Below are 18,968 nucleotides of genomic sequence, written 5' to 3'. Positions count from 1 at the left end.
TTACCCAGTTGTCAGGGAATATGTGAAATACACTACTTCTGTGTTCAAATCCGCATGCGTCCCCTTCCTTCAGAGACGACGTCCTCAGGCAGCCCCTCCTTTTTAAGCTATCACACAGAAAGGACAGAAGCATGAACTACATGTCACTTTCAAGTTTTCAGAAGTCCTATAAAATATTACAGATAACTAATCAGCGTTTCTTTTGCTTTTAATATTCCTGCCTGCATATAAATACTGCGGTAAAGCTAATTGGACCACCATGACATTCATTAAAGAAAACCCTCCAAATTAATCTAATACACTGCTGTGATAGAAACTTAAAATAATACGCCCTTTCCACAAATAATCCAGAACTTTATTCCCTTCATTTAAACCGAGGCACCTCAGACATGGTTTGCTGGAAAAATTCACCTTTTCAACTCGAGTTTGGTTCAGCGTTTTCCTTTTTCTTCACAGTAATCCCTGCCGGCAGAGAGCGGTGAAATGCTTGCAGAGGTTGGTCAGTCACACAAAACTCCCTTTACTTATGATGTTAACCCTTAGAAACCTCGTCTAGCCCCCCGTATTTTAATCCTGAATTGGAAACAGTTAGCTGGTGGCAAAAGGCAATTCTTCTTTTGACATAAAGTATGTACTTTGAGAGCCTCTTTAAAAATTCCCTTTTCCAGCATGAAAGCACTCAAATGCTTAAGTTCCTCTACTGCCCCTCCAAAAAGATGTCTCAGCTGTACCGAAGAGAAAGGGAAACATTAGACTGTGGATTCAAATTAGCTGTCAAGAAACACGAACATAAATCTGATTTAATAGCGTAATTTGGAAATGTGTTCTGGGCCCACCCTTGGCAATATCACCACAGTTTAATTCACGTTGTAGCAATATTTAAAACAGCTCTGCAACTTTGGTTCTCCACCCAACTAAACAACAGAAAATTATGTCGTTAAATGAAAAACACCACACGTATTTAAGTGAGAGAAACCGTCTATAAACTTCTGACATTTTTCATCTTCATTTTTTTTTTAATCCAAAAGATTTGTACAGCATTTTTTTTTAAATAACTTACAGGATCAAAAGGAAAATAAATGCATAGCTTCAAAACCTTAGAATATAACCTCCCCTTGTAGCAGAAGAGTTCAAAGTCATAAAGTGCTGCAGATATGAACACACATCAGACAAATAATCTAGTAACTAACTTATTTTTCTGGTTTATTTAACAATATTCCAGGCTTATAGGACATTAAATAAAAATCTCACAGACAACGGGTAGGACTAACAATGGCTTTGTGGGGGGTTTTTCTTTTTCTTCTCCTCTTTTTTTTTTTTTTTTTTTTAAAAAGAACACCGAGACACATCAATTGAACCGACTACAGTTTGATTTTGGATACCAAAAAATAAAAAGAAGCTGGAAGGAAGAGAGTAGTGCGTGGCACCGGTTTCAGTAAAACTGCTTGTGAGCGTCACGGCGTATGTTTAGCCCTAAAAGGACGAAGATGGATAGGGGAGATGGGTGCTGCCAACAGGGGAAGGCTGAAGGGCCGACGGGGGGGAGCGGCGCTCCGGGCTCTGCCTCGGTTGCGAGGGCACGGCTTTGAACTGATGCTCAAGAGAGGACCCGCACGCCTGGCACTGGTATCTCTGCAGCTCCTCCAGCGGTGGCAGCAGGGGAAGGTGGTGCAAGCAGATGGGACTGACACCAGCTGGCACTCAAGGGATGAAAAAACCAAGACAGGGGTGTCATGGGAGCTCAGGTAACATCCAACAGGGACCTGCCGTATCTCGCTCCCTGCCACTATTTGACTTTGCTACCCTCACAGGTAACCTACGTACCTGCGGGAGTTTAGGCCAAGCCCGTGTTTCGCACCCTGGAGTAGCAACATTCAAGGGGATGCGCTGTGCGTGTACTTTTTACAAGTGCAAATTAATTTTCAGGGAGCTGGAGAGTGAAAACCCAGGCTTGCTGACAGCCAAACACGTGCCACACCACCTGTTAAATGCATTTTTTCCCCGGGTTTAAACTTGCCAGCTAGTGTGCTGCTATTTACTCCTTTATTCTAACCTCTGTCCTTCCTCCCCACCCACCCACCCCTTCCCGCCACCTACAAAAAACACAGAGGTCTCAAACTTGCAAAAACTATTAAACCAAAACATAAACAAGCAGTTTGGCAATAGATTCAATTCCACCACAATTCTCATTTTTGTATGTTCCTCCTGGCTGGGCCCTTTCTACAACCAAACATCCGTGGGTACCACCGTGATGAAAAAAAATAAAATAAAATAAACTTTCTTCCTCCAGAACAGTAACAGACAGTCTCCAACAGGCCTCTCTCCAGAAAGGTTGAGCTCAACATAGTTGTAGACTAAAGCCGGGGGGAGGGGAGCGAGACACCAGTAACAAAAATAAAACTACAAGTGAACCTTGACTGTAACTGGACAATGCCAAGAGTCCTCCTCCGCACCTCAGGGAAAAATGCTGGCTGCCATCCCACTCCGTGCCAAGCGTGAGCTCTAATCTTGTTTATGACCTGCAGTATTTCATAAGAGATGGGGGGCTTGGGGTTCGTTTTCTTTCTTTTTTTCTTGTTTGCCAAGTTCTAAAAAAGGGCTTAAAACACTTAGGCGTAGAGACACAAAGGGAACAATTACAATACACAACAACTAAACGAGAACAGTACTCAAACATTAGACTGGACCAGACTAAAGTCCACTCTACAAACTGAATGAAAAAGAGACAGGAGGAAAAAAAAAAAAAAGTTTTTAAGTGCTAACATAATAAGAAACAATCGTAAAGACACACTAAATACATGTGGGGAAATGGAGGGGTCCCCTTCTTTTAAATATATTTACACATTAAAGCTTTTTGTTTTGCTTTTCTTGCCAACAAAATTTTCTAGCTACCCTGGACAAAGTCCCCGTTTAAATTAAGAGGTTAAGGGTTTTATAACATAGACAGACTTGTTAGACCCGCGGCCCGTACACACGTCTCACCGCCCTCTCCTTCCTTCCCTCCCTCCCTCCCTCCAGCGTCGAGGGGCCTGATGACTTCCCTGCTTCGCACCAAACGAAGGTAACACAACGCCACCCCGGCCCCGCGCGCTTCGTTACCACTTTGTAAAAGCACAAGAGACTACAATCAGGGCTTGCCTAGACACCAGAAAACGGGAAAAAAAAAAAAAAAAAAAGACAGAGAAAAGGGGTTGCCATTTAGCTGCTGCAGTTAAATGGTAAAACCGGACTAATGTGGACACAACAATACCAGTTCAGAAGTGTTTATACCATTTACACCACACTGGAAAGGAAAATAACTTAACCCGGTATAAGTGCATCCACACTACAGCCTATGCCAGCAGAGTATCAGTTAAAATAATAACACATCAGTCCCCTAATCGACAGAATTATACCAGCTGAACTTTTCTAGCATAGACCAGGCCTAAGACATGAGGTAGTGAAAAAGAAAATCAGGCTCAAGATCTTTTTTCATTCCATAAAATCATTACACTCTAAAAATCTTCGCTGCTCAGATTTATGGATTTTAAAAAAATTGTTTTAAAATCCAAAATTTAAAGCTAACATCCTGAGTCACACAGGATTTACAAATGGAGGCATGAATCTTAAAAACTCCCTTGCTTTGGGTCCTAATTCAGGAAAATATTTTTTATGATAGAAAGCACATAAGCATGTGTTTGTCTCCCACTGAAGCAAGTGGAAAGGAAGCACATGGGTAAGTGCTTTCTGAAATCTGGGCCACAGTCAGAAATCACGGTCTTTGTAGAATTTATTTCCTCATTCATTTCAGTGCTGTTTAATCACAAGTCATTCATGTTTTAAGACAGTGGGAAAAACATAGACAATGGAAGCTAAATCAAGTTTGTTACAACTGTTCCATATTTACAGCATTCATAGCATAAAACAGAAGTATTTTTGGTAACTTAAGACAAATACCTTTTTTTTTTTTGTTATTAAATGTACCGCAGCAGTTCTGTTAAACAAACCCACTGTCTCGGATATTAAAGAAATTGTTGTTTACGTTTACCGAGTCATTTAAATTAAAAATCTGTTCCTGTTCCAAACCCCACTCTCCTTCATCTTCATCCTCCGGTTCTGCCTCAGACCCATTCCGACTGTTTTCATACAAAAAGATCTGCTCATCCACGTGAGCTGGGGCTAACCGGTTTCTCTTTGCACTTACAACATTAGCAGAAGAACCAAAAAGGCGTTCAGGGAAGACCCTCGTGGCCAGAATACACCAGTATTTTTGAAGAACCTTTGGTAAAACTGGAAACAGCGCGAGTCTGTCAGACCACCACTTCAGCGGGTCTTCGTTTAAACCAAGGACCTTTTGTGACTTGAAGTTGCTCAACTCCTCAACGATCTGAGCGTGCCATTCCTCCTGGTCTTCCACGCCTCCCGTCTGGCAAAAGATCTCTGCGAGCATGTTGTTGATGACGCTGGTGGGAGGAGGAGTGGAGGAGATGATGATTTTTTTCACAGGGGGCTCTTCTGAAACAGTGAAGAATTTTTCTTCAGTCCTAAAGGTATTTTCTTTTACTTTCTCCAGCAGGCTTTTTGCTTCTTCCACTACTCTGTTTTCAACCTGCTGCCGCTCAAAGGCTGAAAGAAAAGGCAGTTTTTTGTAGCGGGGATCCAGGAAAGTTGCAACGTTGAGAAACATGTCTATCTCAGGCGTGTGCTGGTAGGTGGTTGACAGCTCTTTAGCAATCACCTCCTTTGCCATGCTGATTTCTTTCAAATCGTTCTCTTTGATGTTCAGGGTAGTATTCAGAAGCATGTGGAGAAGTGGCTTCACCATACTTATCGTGGGGTACTTTGAAGCAGACATCATCTCTGCAACCTGCTTGAAAGGCTGCAGCAGCTCCACCAGCCCTTCGATTGTATTCCACTCGCTGGCTTCCAGCATGAGGTGGTGGTTGTTGCTGTCCTCCACGAGAACAGCCGCGATGACAAACTGCTGCTCCTTGAGGCGCTGCAGCATAGCCAGCGTGCTTCCCCACCAGGAAACACGGTCGCTTACCAGCATGCAGTGGAGAATGTTCTGCTGCTTCTGCTTCTCGCTCAGCATGTACATCGCGACCGTAGACTGCTGAAAATATTCCACCAGTTTGCGGCACCTGGCAAGAAGGCTGCAGAGTTTGGGGAGCTGAAAAGCTTGTTGTATTCCTGCGTTAAAAGTGTGCCCCAAACAAGGCATCTGTACGGGAATATCTAGGAGAGAGCAAGCTTTCACAATGTCTTTACTGTAATCTGTTGTAGCACCAAAGACTTTTGTATTGATCCCCCATTCAATGAACGTTTCATAAAGGACTCGCGTAATAGTCTCAGCAGTATTGTCCTCCGGTACTTCAAACGTTTTTAAACACCGCGAATTCACCGCCAGGCAGTTGGCAGGACTGCTGCTGAGAAAGTGAACCGCGACGGTTACGTACGACCTGTTCTGGTTTTCACTCCTCCACATGTCCGTGGATATGCCGCACCACAGAACCTCGGTGAGCTCTTTCAGCACAATTTCTCTAATGGCATTGTACTTTTCGGGAATAGCTTTTGTGCAGAAGTACTTTCGACTAGGAAGTTCATACCTGGGGTCCGCCGTTCTCAAGAGGGCCTTGAAGGTGGGTTCATCAACAATAGAGGCCGGATACATGCCCTCGCAAATTAGGGTGATGACTGCAGATGTCAGTTCCTGATGCTTTTTGTTTTCGTAGTTCTGGTAGGTCTTCATGATAAGGCTATCTTGAATGACCTGCTGCGACGACTCCGGCTTGATTTTTGAAAATGCGGTGGCAAAGGCTTCCCTCATTTGCTCGGTGTTACTTTTCACAAATTCACAGAATTCGTCAGGGTGATTTTTCTCAAGGTGGTAGGAAAGGTTGGATGTGTTTCCTGAATAGGCAATCTGTGCCATGCAAATACGACAGTAGATCTTCTTCCACTGCAATATGCATCCTTCTGCATTGGTATCAAACCCGAAGTACTTCCACACTTTACTCTTTGCTCTTGGGTGAGCCACTAACTTTAGGTCTGATGGGGAACCTTCTAAACTTTTATTCTCCATTGCTTCTTGGCCACCGTCCCACCTTTTGATCCTTCACTCATTAATGAGTACCTGATAAAGGCAGTAAGATAAAGATACAATGAGAAAGCACAAGTTTGACCACACTTAACTACGTGAAATCAGCGTTTCTGCAAACGTATCAAGAAACCTACCTTACTAATTACATTTGCAAATTTAAAGATGAGATTTGCAGGAAGTGTGACCTACAAGAAGCCCATCAGAATGTCAAAAATTAAGCAGGGTTTTAATATATCACATTCTGCTGTGAAACTGAGCTAGAAGACCTGCAGCATAAATCTTGTTTCTGGAATTACGTAATTCTGGGTCCAGAAAGCGTAACCACCACCACAGAGTTTATGCATTACCATCACACAAACTGGTCATCTGCTGTAGCATTTTCCTGCCTCTAAGTTATAGTTAGGGCTGTCCCAACATCCTCTTGCCTAAGAGTTATTGAACTTCACTGTTAACATTTATTTCAATTGAAACCCGATACTGAAGGAGCAAAGGTTTTATTATTTGTTTATTTTGAAAGCTGTGTTAGCTCAATCTAACTGTTCCAGGGTTTGTTTTAAATACTAAAAAAAAAAAATAAAATCTGTGATGCAAATTATGGCCATTAATATGCTCCTCTGAAATGTAAAGATGTTTTCTGACTGAAATAAAAGGAAAAGGAGTTTGAACCTACATGCAGATCAACAATACGCGTCTGACACCTTTCCTGTCCTCGTCTTTCTAAAATCAAAGCCATCTCCTGAACTACTAGTTCACAATTGTGGTTCCTGGAATAACAGTGCATTATAATTACAGGAAAAGCAGACAGGGAAGCACTAATAAATGTTATTATCCACATCAGCTAGAAAAATAATTTTGCTGTACTTTCTTCAAAAGGCTACAGAAGTCAGGAGGGGGTGACACTCTAGAGATGAGCATGGCGATAAGGCAAGACTTGGCAATCTGTACCTCAGTATCTGCACAGGAAAACACTTCTTGTGCAAACAGTCACATGCAAGGACAACTCAAGGCCTACAGCGTCCCTGTGCACAGTGTCGGCAGCTGGCACCCGCCGGAGCCAATGTCGCTACACCAAAAAGCCAAGCCACTGCACAGCATGACTGCATGCTGCTGCTTCTCCATCCCTTCCACACCACCAGCCGAGCCACCGTGACAGCAACAAGCCCTTTGCCAGGTGCCTGGCCAGGATCGGGAAGGAGAAGGCAGCCATCAGTTAAACATGGATGCAACCTCCTCCACAAAAACCCAGGGGAAGAAAGGAGAGAAACACCAGGAGCATCCCTGCAGGGCGCCTGAAAGCGATGGCACTGCTCCTTCCACGCTCCTCAGGAGCTGCACTGGCCCTCAAGCCCAGAAATGCCCGGGTGCTAAGACTGGCTGGTTCAGGGAGGAAGAAACAATCTGACTTTTTCATATTGCTGCAAGGGAATATCCAAAAAAAAAACAAAAAAAAAAAACAAAAAAAAACACACCAAAAAAAAAAAAAAAAGAGTACGTGTGCAAGCTTCTCTGGTGTACTTTCTGCTCTTGATGAACATTCCCAAGAAAAGACGTTTTCTCTCTGAACTATAGCTGGTATTTTGCAGCACTTTCTGAATGCCTTGAATGAAAAACCAAAGACAGGTCTACCAAGACTAAACATATTTATTTAAACACAGCTGTTGTGGTGTAATGTATAATGATGTAACCCTGCCATAGCGCCAGACTGTGAATTGGCAAAATATGTCATATCAGCATGTATTATTATTGCTTTTAGATCCCTCCATTTCAATCCATGACACGGTGTCTCGAGGAAGTACAGAGGCTCCCAGTATTTCATTAAATCTTACAGTTTCCTTTGCAGTTACGTGTCAGTTCCTGGAAGCAAGGAGGAAAGCACTCTAATAAAAGCGTTGATGTGTCTTTAATATTTAAAATTAGTATGACACACCTTGGATCATAAAAAGTTCATCACAGACTGATAAAATACAAGTTATTTTAGAGCAAGGGAGTGTTACAGACTCATCCCACCCTTTATCCTTTTGAGATGGATCTGGCACTTGGCAATAGTGGCACAGAGTGGCACTGCCACAGTTAAGGATATGCCAGCATAACAGAGCCTTTATTATAATGCTGTAAACCACACTTCAGCTGTCATAATAGCTCGAGTATAAACTGCTAATCATCCCTGCCTCTCCTCAAGTGCTATACAGCATAACTTGCACTATGGGGGAAAAAAAAGAAACCACCAAAAAAAACCCCCCACACCTCATTTTTCTATAAGAACAGGTAAATTTTCCCTTGTTTGGTGAAACAAAGTGTTCATAGCCTAGACTTGACAAAAAACAGAGCAGCTTCATCTCTAAGAGCTTCAACTCCAAGCCAAACTGAAGACACCAGCACCTCGCAGAATGAAATCCATTGGGAATGGAGCACCCCATTGCCTTTGGGAAGTGCTGCAGCTTGTTACAAGGGCAGCTGAAGAAAACGCTCTCTTTTAGCTCGCCAAACTTTCCATGATAAAAACAACTACTGCCACTTTGGTCTGCCGAAAACCCTTCCGCACGCAGAAGCCTTAAGGCTACAAACGCGCCTCTTCCTTTCTCCCTTGAGTTCCCACCCACATCGAAAGAGAGCGCACCTTCAGAGAAAGCTGCTGCTTCCCTCGTCTCCTCCACGCATCTGGCCACCACCACCAGCCAGCACCAGGGCCCAGGCTTTTAAGAGCCTGCAGACAGGATCCTTCTTCTGCTGGCCTCACAGCGGACTCAGCTGCCACAGGAGGAGGAAGAGCCCGAGCACTTCATCTCCACTCTCCCTGGGGTGGGCTGTGCTGCCTCCTCACACCTCTCAGACCCCCCCTCACTCTCCTAACACAAACCCACGACTTCCCACCCCACAGCAGAGCTTGGACCAAAGTGCTGAAGCTCCAGGGACGACAACGTGCGTTGTGGAGGGTGGCGATGCCGCCCTCGCACCAGGCAGGGCTCTGGTTCCCCAGTGGTGAAGAAAATAGGTTCAAAACCCCATCTGAGAGTCACTGGGATTGTGAAACCAAGCACGGGAATGTGAGGAAACGTGGGGCGTGCAACCTTAGCTCTGCCCCTTGTGCACACACGACGATGGCACCCTCGCTAATTACACAGTAGGTATCGTTGTCGCACAAGCCTTGCCTCATTCAGTGCAGGGGCAACCAGAAAACGAGCGTTTCCTCACTTCTGAAACTACCTAAATAACTCTCTCGGGTGCGTGCGTGGGGGAGAGGGATTAATTGTTAGGTGCAACTTCATTTTTTGCCTGCCGACAATCCTTCCTACCCGGTCTGCTTCTCTGGATGTTTTACAACCTAGAGCTCGTACGGCTTTGAGCAGGAAGTGCTGGGTCTATCATTATGCTTTACTCATAAACACTAAAAGCCTTCAATACATGAGCTGAAATTATGAGATGCATGTTCCTAATTTAATATTTCACGATTAATTGCAAAGAAACTCAGTAAAAATTATGATACCGGTTACCTAGAAATCAGGGTAAATTAAAAATATGGATGATAAATCACTTCTAGGAAGAACAGGAGTCAGCTTTAAGGTCTTCTGAACTTCAGCCACGCTAACACCTTCTTCAGAGCCAATTTTCTATACGACACGTACCAAATTTTACTACGAAGACTTCAAAAACTACAAAGTATTCAGCATTTAGTCTTCCCCTACCAAATTTCAATGAAACACGTACAGTAGAAAACGCAGCAGAAAGATGCCAAATAAATTCCTTGAGACGCTTTTAAATTATCAGAAGAGATTATTATTATTAATATTGTTATTATTGTTATATGAACCCTTCTTCTTATCAGTAGGATGACTTTCAGTGACCACGTTTCCAGTGTTAATATTCTGGTCTCACAATTAATATTAGTTTGTCTTTTATCAAAGCACTGATTAGATTTTTGTTTTTAAAAGAGGTCGATATCAAGATCTGTAGTCACACAGGGCTTTTTTTCCCTAATTAATTAAGATTAAGCACTGTAAAAAACCCAAACATATCCAAGCAGTAATTTCTAATGAAACTATTAATTATTTAGACCACTGAACACCAACACAATTTACACTACGTATCGGCAGTTATACCATTTATGTATTTAGTACTTGGAAAATGTTTTAACCTAAGTTAAACTTAAGTTCCCCTTTACTTCTGCACACTGATTTTAGTTAGCGAAGCAATCACTGACTGCAGCCCGTTTATCCTCCCAGCTCTGTATTTCCTTTCCCTGAGCTTCAGGATCAGAATTTCAGACCAACTTCCCGACTCTGTATTGGGGCAGGGGGGTGTGGGGGGCAGGCTCACTTCAGTAGCGAATATTACTATCTTTTCAGTTTGCAAATCAAAACAATTACCAAGTTTTTGCACTGCATCTAGATTTCAGAGCTCAAACTGTCCTCTTTCCCCAAAAAACTGTCTTGAATCCCATCTATAAAAATTAGATCAACGCCAGTAGGATGTGACAGAACAGACAGTGACTTTTAAAAGCCATGTGAAAGCACACGTCCCAAGAGCATGCAACTTAGACTAAGTTAGGGTAAAGAAAAAGAAAAGAAAAACAAAACTAATACGGTTTACTTGGGTTAAAATCCTGAACACTTCTTCCCGGCAAGTGCAAGAAATCAAGCTTTTCTTGGAAAATTCGGAGGCAGAAGGGTTGCACTGCCACTGGACTCCTTCGCTCACCCACAGAGCTCGAGGACGAGCCACCAAGCATCCCTCAGTCTCAAACCTTCCACGGGAGAGCTGCACTGCTGCCGCATGAAGAGTGGAAACTCTGACAGGGAAAGTGGGGCCAAGGCAATGGGATAGGAGGCAGGTCCGACTCCACCGCCCTGCCCTCCCCTCCCCAGCCCCGCTTTTCCCCGGGAAAGGCACCCTGACAATCAAACACCTGGACCGGTGAGAGTTAAGGACACCCCCTTGAAAAGATATAGAAAGTTTTAAACATACACACCTTCCTAGCTTACTGTCTGGAAAAGTTACTTGGCGTTTTCTTACAGCAAGCGCAGTTTACTGATCCAAGCTTTAATTAAGCATGTTCTAAGCAACACTTTCACTTTTTGTTGCACTGCAGTCGCTATTTTGAAGTTATTATGGAAACGAGGTCACTCTGGGTAAAAAAGTTCCCGTTGACAAGGTGATTCCCTTTTTTTAAGCAGTGGCTGGACACGGCGAGTCGACGCAAGGCAGCAGGTAACTGCCAAGAAGCAACTGCACACAAACAACTATCTGAGGAGGAAACTACTTGTCCTTGGAAGAAACCACCCCGAGTTAGGGCTGAAAGAAAACTTTCCACATCTGTCAAATCTGCCCTGGTCCTACTCAGGCAGCTGACATTTCCCAGGTTGGATCTTCACTACTTTCCTCCGGCATTTCCAAATTCAACACTTCTTTTTTTTCAATAGCAGCTAAGAACAGACTGCAACAAAACACTCGGGTCACATTTTCGTCATGCTGTTTCTCTGTGGTTCGAAAAAAAGATTTGGAAAGTGTTACACACCCTAGGCACAATACCCAGCTTTGCTCTGCCAAGAAAAACTAACGCTAGAAAAATGCTCAGATGACTTCAAACTGTACGCACATCTGCCCTTTCTGTCACCAGGGTTCTCCCGTTTGTTTGGGGGGTTTATCTCTGTCTTTTGAGAACGAGAAAGGAGTATCCCAGCCTATCACAGAAGGATTGGGAATGGATAAAAAGTAGATAAAATGCTACCGAAGGATGGCATGTGTGATGAAATGCACAAATACACTCTTACTATGTGGTGTACTTGTCCCATCTCCTCCCCAGTACTTCAGATAATTCTCTAAAACAATTTCCTCATCTGCTTCAACCCTTACCAAAACACTATGCCCTCTCAATATTATTGTTTTTTTACCATTCCTCTGGTTAGGACTATCAACAGAGCCACAAAGGCTCATTCGTTGGTCAGCAGAGAAAGTTAAAGGCTCTGACGTGCGTGCAGTCATACGCTCGGCTCTGACGATACCCTACGCGTCCGTCCGGACTCGTGGTTTTGCTGGAAGTTTATAAACTCAGAAGTATTTTAAAGTCTTCAAGTATGATGTGAGGGAAAGAAGAAATTCAGATCTTCGTTTTCTGGCAAACTCAAAAGTTTCCTCTAGTCAGTATTCCGCATGCTGTTGACCCACATGGCAAAAGTGCAAAAAAAGGTAACTTCTCCGACGGATAACTAACCTGCAGTCCCTTGGGGAAAAGCACAAGTGTCACTCACTTGTCAGCTCACGGGCTGTCAGCGACTGACAGCCGCTTAGCCAAGAATTAAGTTTCCAGAGCGCGGGCGCGTCCTCCCTCCCGGAGCGGCCGGGGCGAGGAGGCCGCGGCCGGCGGTCCCAGCGCCCCGCCGGGCGGAGAGCGACAGCGGGGCCGGCGGCGGGGCGGGGGCACGGCGGGGTGGCGGCAGCGCCGGGCTCCACGGCCGGGCCGGCGGGAGGGCTGCGGGCCGCCGCCCGCCTTCCAGGCACCTACCTGGGCTGAGGGAGGCTGCGCCCACGGGGCTCTGAGCCGAGGTCTGAGGCGAAACCGGCAGATAAAAAACACCGGAGGAAGAGGACAAGCGGGTCCCCCCGGGCCCGCCGAGCCCCCACGCCGCCTCCCGAGGCCGCAGTCAGCCCGGCGTGCAGCCAGGCGCCCCTCCCGGGCCCGGCCCCCCGCCCCGCCCCGAGTCTGGGGCGGCCGCGGCCCTGGGGGGGGCCGGACGGGGCCGGGGCCCCGCCGCCCGCCGGCGGCAGCAAGGGCGGGGCTCGGCGCGGCGGGGGCGGAGAGGGCGCCCCGCCAGCCGCAGCACCCTCCCCCCCCCTCCCCCGTTCCCCCAGGGCCGCTGCCCCTCGGGGCGGCGCGGTGGGCCCGGCCCGCGGAGGGGAGCGGGGGAGGATCCCGGCGGCGGCCGGGGCCGCCGCGGGGCCTTAGCCCCGCTGCCGGAGAAGCGGCGCGGCCCGAGCGACCCGCCGCGACCAAGGTCGCGGCTGTCCAGGCGAGGCCGGGCCGGGCCGGGCCGGGCCGCCAGGTCCCGGCTCCGCGCTCCCCGGGGCACCGGCGCTCCCCGCAAACTTTCCCCCTCGCTGCCGCCCCCCCCCGCCCCTTTCCCCTGGCCCGGAGCCGCCCCCCGGCCCGCAGCCGCTCCGCCCCGCGGTGCTCACCTGCGGCCGGGGGGCAGCGCGGGCGGAGGAAGAGGAGGCGGCGGCGCAGCTGGTGCAGGATGACGAGGAGGCCGATGCGGTACACCCGGAGCAAGGGCACCAGCGCAGACAATAGCGACATGGCCGCCTCCCGCCCCGCGGCGGCGGGCTCGGGGCGAGGCGGGCAAGGGGCGAGGCGGGCGGTCGAGCGAGCGGCCTGTGGGCCCGCACGGTGGACTCTCCGCCGGGCCGGGCCGGGCCGGGGCGGGGGGAAGCGCGGCGCGGCCCCCAGCCAGCGGAAGGGAAAGCGCCGCCGCTGTCACAGCAGCGCCCGGGCGCGCCGCCGCTCCCGCCCTTCTGGGCATGTGCGGCGGGGGAAGGGCCGCGGCGAGGCCGGCGTGGGGAGGGAAGGGGCGGCGGCGGCGGGACGGCAGCTCGGCCCCCGCCGGGGAGCTGGGGAGGGGGCGAGGGTGAGCGGCGCTCGGAGGCGGACGGTGGCGGGCGGCGGCGGGGCGGACAGGCTGCCGCGTTTTGGGTGCAAGGGAGAGCTGGAGCCAGGTCTGCTGCAGCCACCGAGGTGTCCGGGCGGGGAGGAGGCAGCCGGCTGTGTCTGTGTCTCGGAATCCCCGGCTCGTTGAGGTGTCTCCCTGTTTCCCTTCTCCCTGATAGGGATGAGGGGTGGCTGGTGCCGAATCCCGTGGGCATCGCCCCGTCTGGGCATCCCCCCTGTCACCTCCGGCATCCCTCAAGCTCGATCCTCTCCTGGTCGGGCTCTGGCAGGCACCGATTTCTCCAAATTACGTACCAAGCCTTCCTGCATCGGCAGCCTAAATTTCATACCAGCCTCTGGAGTGCATTCTTCACAGCGATACCTACTGTATCGCGTGGTTTATCTCAAAAGTTGAGTGTTTTAAATCCTCAGCCTTATTTTTGAGACACTTGAGTGCTTGGGACTGAAGAGCGCGTCCTGCCTACCAGTTCTTCTGGTAGATGCCTGGTTTCGGCTGCAGGAAACACGGCGCCTGGCTCTGGTGCGGTGGTTTTCATTCACACAACTGGCGGCGTTTCATACACAGTATCAATACAGAACAAAAAATATTTATAGTCCTCTCACAAGAGGAGACATATATTCAATTTCAAATCCTTAGGCAACATTTTGTCTTTGAGGACAGGGAGCCATACAAATTTCTGGAAGTGCATTGGAAATGTAATCTCCTCCTCCCCTTCAAAAAAAATACGTACTTTCTAGAAAAATTACAATTAGCAATATACTTTTTCAGTATCAGATCACTCAGCAGAACTGACTCTCTCGTCTGCCAGAAATATGCATAAAGTAAAAGCATAGTGTGTAGTTGCTCCGGGACAAAACCAACCATTTAATTTTATGTATCTCTGGTGAATTATTTTTTCTTTTATTATCACATGCAATTATGCAAACATAAATAATAAACAGAACATCATGAAGTCACATCAATGAAGGATTCATTCTTGATGTATATTGTTCTCAACCATGCACCGAGTGGTAGAAAGAGCATCACATAAAAAGACATGAAAGAAGAAACTGACGTTTAGTAAAGGTGAATTATTCTTTCAACTTATCACAGTAAAAATCAAATCTCGGCTCCTTTATGTTGCTTTACATCCTTTTCTCAGAACTACAGCATTAATGAAAGCCCTTTGCAACATGAAACTGTGAGATTTGCCTACAGTGTATTTACACGATCTGTGTATAAATATACCATGCTGTCTCAGGTTTTCTAGTATAATAAAATCAATCGATGAGTATTCAAGCTATGGAAATAAATACTCCTCTGTCTTTTTTCAGGCAACGCTATCCAAAGAATTAGACTAAGTAGGGAAGAACCAATGGGTTAACATTATGGTCTCATTAGTCCCACTACTTTTTCTCAAGGTGTTAGAATTATTCTCAACCTTCTGCGGTTCATGAGTATGGCTTCACAGAAAGGATGAGGAAAATTTGTTTCAACACTACATTACATTTTTTTTTATAAAGGCTGATGGAACATGAAGCAGAGGAGAAATGAAAATGCTAACAAAAGGCTGTAGGTCTTTGATTCTTTTCAAATAGTGTTTTATAATACACCCTGATTTTAATTGATACTTCCTTTTCTTTGGTTTTCAACAGTCACCATGTACTTCTTACTGGTATTTTGAGGTTTTTTTCTTGCAACCATTAACTGTGAAGCTTTGAGTATTCAGGCTGGAATCTTGTCCATCTACTTTAGCCACCTCACTTGAGACGTTATGACCTCAATGAAATTTTAGGTGTCTGAGCCCTGAAAGGGACAAAAGAGGCAATGTATTTGCCTCAGCTTTACTGTACCGGGACAGAGAGAGGCACTTCTGAAGACCTGCAGAAGACAACTGCTTCCTTTGAGGTGCTTAGAGGGCTCCTTTCCACCGAGGGTAAGTGAACTCACAGCACCAGCGGGCAAAGCCAGCCTGCAGTTAGAGCACAGATACCCTCTTGGAAAGTCATCAGAAACGGTAATAAAGCTCTATCCACACATGCTTCCAGCCTATCTGTCCCTCCTGCAGGACCGGCACTAATGAAGCAGTATGTGATCACGGTGCTTCCACCCACATTTTGCATAAAGATGCATAAAGCAGTAAGAAAGGAAGTGGGTGATGTTTCTAGGCTCTAATTAAGCCCTGAGCTCAAACTTCCCAGCAGAATGGCATAATCAGCAACCGACAGGTAGCGTGGAGGGTAGGTGTTGCAGCCGAGAGGCTCTGCAGCCAGGAACGCGCGAGGCACGGGGCCACATCAGAGCAGACAAAAGCGAACCCCAGGTTAGCCCAGCAGTTCAGACGCTCTATGGCACGGGGTGGAGGGTTAGGAGGTTATGCCCTATTTTTCTCATTTGTTCCATGACAATCTTCTGTGCGACGCATCTTTTCCAGCTATGTGAGTTGGCTCCCTTGGTTTCGCTCCCCTTGAGACAAGAACTGGAGCCAACAGCTCCTGGTATTCACCACCTGGTGGTTCAAGTTCAAGTAGGAGAGGTCGGTGCTTTTTTGCCCGTGCACAGCGTAATAGTTGGGGCAGTCTCGTAAGGTGTTGAGGGTGTCACATCAATCCCTCTCAAACGGTAACGTGCACGCTTCCACTCCCGTGCTTAGCTCGAGACGTGCTCTCTCCGTTTCGCACGTATGTCAAAGCTGGTGGCCCGCGCCGGAAGAAGCCAGACATAATTCTGACTGCTGCTAATTTTTCAGGCTTCTAAAAGGGATTTAAATGCCTGTCTCCCTAAGCTGGATTGCAGTGGGACTTGAGGCAAGAGATAAGTGCCTATCTTCCCAAAACAGGATCTCTTTAACATGTGTGGGTGAATAAAGTTAAATGCCTGAGGAGCTTTCAGGTTCAGGAGGGAGGTGCTACCAAGATTAGGCAGTGCTGGGAAACAGTCGGTTGGGATTCCGTCTGGAATTCATGGTGGGTTTGGAGCACCTGCAGACAATTTTGACAGGCCGCACATGCTTCCCCCCAGCCCATGCAAAAAAAGTCATCTTCGGTACCCTCAAAGTAGGCATCGTCTTGCCTAATGTTGGGCGCTTGAGAACAGCAGGACCATCCGGAGCAGTAAGGTCTTAGGCACCCTCCATAGTAGCTGGGGGAGGGTCGGTTACCTGGAAGGGTAAAGAAACTTTGCCAAGGGGAGAGGTGTCTGCAAGCTACGCAGTAGGAAGTCCCAGGGACTGAGAGCAGGCTCCTCTGCTGTGGGCAATCAACTAATGGGACACGTTTATTTTTCTTTGGTGACGCTGGGGGAAATAGTAGATGGGTGTAAGACCGACCTTCTGCCTGACAGAACCAGTGCTACAGCATTTGCCCACGAAGCGGGGTGGCTTTTGATCCCTCTTGGTCTTTTTCAGGTATTTCACTTTTCAAGAAAATAGTCTCGTTGGGAAAAACTGCCCCTTGCCGGGGTGGTTATAGTCATAAGGATGTGAAGCCCAGGAATACAGTAAAGAAAAGAAACACGAGTTTTTCTAGCCTAGCATTTGAATTCATGGGAACAAGGGGACACAGTTGCAGTCCATGTTCCCTGAAGAGCCTACGCTTTTTAGACTGGAGAAGAATATGGACTAAGAAGTGCAAATAGAGTCCTGGAGTAGGGATAACTTCCCCCTCTTCAACCAAATGCTCACACCACTCAGCTGTTACTGCGAGAAGCACAGTGTGCTTATTGCTGCCGCTCAGGTTTTTTAAAGCGACCGCCCCTGCAGTGACTACTGTATTTGTGCATCTGAGTATTCAGCGCATGTTGCATTTTCAGGAAGTATCTGGTCCGGAAAGCCTGGAGCATGAGTAGTTGGGGCTGGGCATCCACCCCCCCCAGTACCCCTACTCCACATCAGGTAAGGTCAGAGCATCCCCCCTGCGGTTCAGCCAAGACTCAGGGACCAAAGAGTCAGAAGGTGGCATGCAGAAAAAAGCAATAACAAAAATAAATAAATAAATACAAATTTTAAGAAAATATATCCCCAAACACATGTGTTTACGTACAAAACTTCTGCAGGGACATGGCGCAGCTGCTGACAAAAATACACAAGCTTTTGTTAAAAAGAACTGCTGTGATAAAACACTTAAAAATAGTAAATCTGTTTAGAATTGAGTGAGGGTATTAACAGCCTACAAACTGTACTCGCCAACTTGACTTTGTGAATTGGCTGAAAGAATAACAAAACACCTGTAGCAAGGACTGTATTTCAGCAGTGGGGAATCAGTTCTGGGACTTTATTTGAAAATGTCCTGAAGTAGATAAACTCATCGATTAACACACACGAGGTTTCAAAAGGCCTTTGAGAAGATCTGGCCCACAGAGGATGCCAAGCAACTGGGTGGGGAGGGAGGTAATATCCAGCATATTTACCAAACAGAAGAAAAGAAACAAAAACCTACACTAAAAGGAGAGTGAAACAAAGTGATTGACTTTCATGGGGAAATCAGAGCAAAATAACAGCAGGATATCGAGTTTCCATACCGCATCCAACCCTGGCTAGTACACACCTTAATGTCTTGGATGGGGTAAGGGAAAAGCTGTTGCAGCAAAATGGCACGGTGTTGTTTCTATTAGTCAAGGTGGGAGAGGAGCGGGGGAATTTTCAGACAGATTTAAACAAGCAAGGTGGACTGGCAACTTTCTGACACCCATAGAATAATGCTATTGAGGAAAAAAAAAAAAAAGATTAATTATGCCCACTATAGAAATGGATTTGTTGACAGTTAGTTCATATGTGTTAAAAAATATCTAGTGTCAATAATTGCCCTGTGGTTATTTCAATGTTTGTATAGTGATGTCTGCAAGCAGCTGTGGCATACTCTGTGCAACACTGCCCAGCCCAGAGCTAAGAGGATTTTGTTAGGGTTCAGCAAACAGCCAAGAGGATGATTATGGTCCAAAGCAAGAGTTTTCCATGACACCAGGTCCTCCATGTGTCTATGATCTCCGCCTTAGCAGTACTATAAGATAAACACGTCTTTCATCAGAAACTTGGTTAGCACCGCTCTAATGTGAAGGAAATAAAAAAAAAACAGAATCACCCCTCATGAACTGGATATCACGAGTTGATCTGCACCTGCATTTTTGTTGCAGCTGCTTGCACGAATACTTGAGTACCAGGTACAACAACATTGCACAAGGCAGTATTGTCCGTTGGGAGGAACACAACAGACGAGCTTTCAGGCGCAGGCAACCCTGCCCGTCCCCTT

At 46.8% G+C, this 18,968-nt stretch overlaps 2 protein-coding genes across 5 annotated transcripts in view; both read right to left on the bottom strand.

Annotated features, from left to right (window-relative positions):
* DHRSX (dehydrogenase/reductase X-linked) overlaps window positions 1–13,570 on the bottom strand; it is a 167,387-nt gene extending 153,817 nt beyond the window's left edge. The window contains exons 1-2 of one of the 2 annotated variants that reach the window (XM_074607388.1): window positions 13,256–13,373; window positions 12,582–12,638 (exon numbers count right to left, since the gene is read on the bottom strand). In XM_074607388.1, coding sequence (XP_074463489.1) covers window positions 12,582–12,638; window positions 13,256–13,373 — 175 coding nt within the window. Of the gene's footprint in view, window positions 1–12,581; window positions 12,639–13,252 lie in introns of both variants that reach the window. The other variant, XM_074607379.1, reaches the window with a different exon arrangement.
* Window positions 1,178–18,968, bottom strand: part of ZBED1 (zinc finger BED-type containing 1) — a 55,607-nt gene continuing 37,816 nt past the window's right edge. The window contains exons 1-2 of one of the 3 annotated variants that reach the window (XM_074607350.1): window positions 13,253–13,390; window positions 1,178–6,115 (exon numbers count right to left, since the gene is read on the bottom strand). In XM_074607350.1, coding sequence (XP_074463451.1) covers window positions 3,977–6,064 — 2,088 coding nt within the window. In that variant the 5' untranslated portion in view covers window positions 6,065–6,115; window positions 13,253–13,390 and the 3' untranslated portion in view covers window positions 1,178–3,976. Of the gene's footprint in view, window positions 6,116–12,581; window positions 12,902–13,252; window positions 13,391–18,968 lie in introns of those variants that run through there. The other 2 variants (XM_074607358.1, XM_074607367.1) reach the window with 2 other exon arrangements.

Source organism: Larus michahellis, chromosome 1 (assembly GCF_964199755.1).
Source record: "Larus michahellis chromosome 1, bLarMic1.1, whole genome shotgun sequence".
Lineage (NCBI taxonomy): Eukaryota > Metazoa > Chordata > Aves > Charadriiformes > Laridae > Larus > Larus michahellis.
The sequence above is the reverse complement of the archived record's forward strand: the minus strand, read 5'-3'. Positions and strand labels throughout refer to the sequence as shown.